Source organism: Salvelinus sp. IW2-2015, unplaced genomic scaffold (genome assembly GCF_002910315.2).
Source record: "Salvelinus sp. IW2-2015 unplaced genomic scaffold, ASM291031v2 Un_scaffold19, whole genome shotgun sequence".
Classification (NCBI taxonomy): domain Eukaryota; kingdom Metazoa; phylum Chordata; class Actinopteri; order Salmoniformes; family Salmonidae; genus Salvelinus; species Salvelinus sp. IW2-2015.
The window spans coordinates 901343-903720 of record NW_019942505.1 but is presented as its reverse complement, the minus strand read 5'-3'; the positions used below and the strand labels follow the sequence as shown (position 1 = coordinate 903720).

The following is a 2378-nucleotide window of genomic DNA, read 5'->3' as shown; positions in this document are numbered from 1 at the left end:
GGCGTGGTACCACTCCATGTCCTCTCGCACACTGCTCTCCCGCAGGTCGCTGGCCTGGAAGATCATGTTGAGGAAGTTGGCCGTGTTGGCCAGGGCGTCCATGGACTGTCGGAGGGGGCCATAGAACCCTCGCGGCAGGGGGCCGTTCTGACCCGTGAGACTGTACGCCCGGTCGCACTCCACTATCCCCAAGACGGAGTAGTCCCCGCTGTAGAGAAAGATCTCTGCCGACGTCCAGTCCTCCTTTGGGGCTTCTGAGGGGGTCGTGACCGACCCTGAGGGATCGGGGCTGTAGGGGGTGCCCGACTCCCCTGTAGCACTCACAACGGACGCCGTTGGGTCCTCTGACTCGGCTGTAGTCCCCAATTCAGAAACTATGCTAACCTGTGCTGAAAGGAGGGGCGTGAGCAGCAACAGGAGGTGCCAAACAGGGCCCATTCTCAAATCCACTCTCGTTGGGGGGGGGGCATATACTAATACCCCCCTCTTTTATAATCTCTAGTTTTGACCTTTTTCAAAATCCTCAAATAAATGTCACATTTTGGCCGAGGCTTGGAAAGCCTCATAAGCCTCTTCTCTCATCTCTCTTTACGTCTCTTCTCCTTCTCCCCAGTTGTAGTCATACAGGCAGAGGTGCTCCAGCAGGTGTCTGCTGTAACGACAAGGGGGAGTCGATCATCTGTAGCACTGTCTCAGACACACAACACACCGTGTTCATTTGTGCCCCATAATCACACACTCCTCACACACACACACACACACACACACACACACACACACACGGATAAAAAGTATACTCTCTACCTCCGATGGGAACTGGGGGAATCCAAGTTGTGTTCCTGGTTAATCCTGCATGTCGGTGGGAGGGAGACGGAATTGATGGGAAAATCCAGTGCCGTTCCCGCTCAATCCCACTACCATTCCCATCATGTCTGCAGTCAATCTGCCTGTCACTCCCATGTTTGTATTCCCGTTTCCCGGCGACGAGTCCCCTGTGAGAGCAGCAGCAGAGCAACAGAGACAAAACCAACCGAGATTAGAGAGAGAGAGGTGCGCCACACTCCCAGCCCAAAGCAAGCGCTAGCGTGTACGATAGGAGGAGGCAGAGAGGGAGGAGGGGAGTGAGGGAACAGCCCAAAATTGAAGGTCTGAGGCAAGGTGGGGGGAGAGAGAGAAAGCAGGTATAGTAGCGTGTGGAAGGGGAAAGAAAAAGAGCAGCTTTCCTCCGTCTCTCTCTTCTGCGCTCCTCCTTCTATCTGCCTGTTACATTCTTTCTCGCTCCACAGCTCCTCTGTAAAGCATCTCTCGCGCTCACTGTCCACTCTCTTTCTCTCTCTCTGACTGACCGTGATTACCCCTGCTCTTCAACTTCTACCCCCTCTCTCTCTCTGCCCCTCCCTCTTTCTCTTTCTGTGATTCCCCCTCAGTATGCTGCTGGAGATGCTAATGTAACTGTTGTGCCTGTGGAGTGATGAGAGTGCACATCTGTTGGCGGCAGGGACGGCCGTATATGTATGTATGTGTGTGTGTGTGTGTGTGTGTGTGTGTGTGTGTGCGTGCGTGCGTGCGTGCGTGCGTGCGTGTGTGTGTCTGCAGCGCAAAGAGGAGAGAGGATGATGCAGGATGAGGGTTAATCCGCCTGTATTTGGGCATCCATCAGAATCGTGCGCTCGATGGATTAACCCCTGGCATTCCAGCGGGGTCAGCCAGGAGAGTGGATGAGGGACCAGGCTGCTCTTTGATCATCCAGGAATATGTACACAGTGACRCACACTGTCAGGGAAGCCAGGGATTCTATAGATATGATGATGCTTTCAGCTGTATGATGTGTGTTGTGTGTTGACAAATAGATTGCCAGTGTCTATTTAGTGAACAGGTGGAGGTAGATTCATATTGAGTGTCGTTATGTGTGGCTATAAAATGGGAATCTCCCTTATCATACGATGCAGTATTCATCATCACTTAGAATGAGGGAAGAAGGGAGGTTGGGAGAGAAGCAGAGAGAGAGGGGGAGTGTTTGTGTGTGTGAGAGGGAGCGAGTGTGATTGTGATAGAGAGAGAGAGAGAGAGAACAAGAGAGAGACACCTCCCACCCCTTCCTATATCGCAGTGATGGAGCAGGCTCTGGGTGATGCAGGCAAATCCTTGTTTTGGTGCCATGGCAACGGGCTTCTGAGAATTTTCATCCATTCCTGTGGGCCCCCTACCCCCACCCAGGACTGCAGAGCAGGGGAGGTGCTGCAGTGGTGTGGGAAAGACAATGAGGCTGCACAGATGTGTGTGTGTGTGTGTGTGTGTGCGTGTGCGTGTGTGTGCATAGGTGTGTATGTCACAGTACATTGATTGCAGTTGTATGAATATATGTGCAGACTTTATCA

General features: G+C 52.8%; 1 protein-coding gene across 1 annotated transcript in view; it reads right to left on the bottom strand.

The window, feature by feature from the left end:
• The window catches only part of LOC111982361 (metabotropic glycine receptor), a 21632-nt gene extending 20239 nt beyond the window's left edge, over window positions 1-1393 (bottom strand). The window contains 2 exon segments of the mRNA XM_070437982.1: window positions 4-652; window positions 805-1393. Of these exon segments, the coding sequence (XP_070294083.1) occupies window positions 4-438 (435 nt within the window). The 5' untranslated portion in view covers window positions 439-652; window positions 805-1393.
• Between the last annotated feature and the right edge of the window lie 985 nt (window positions 1394-2378).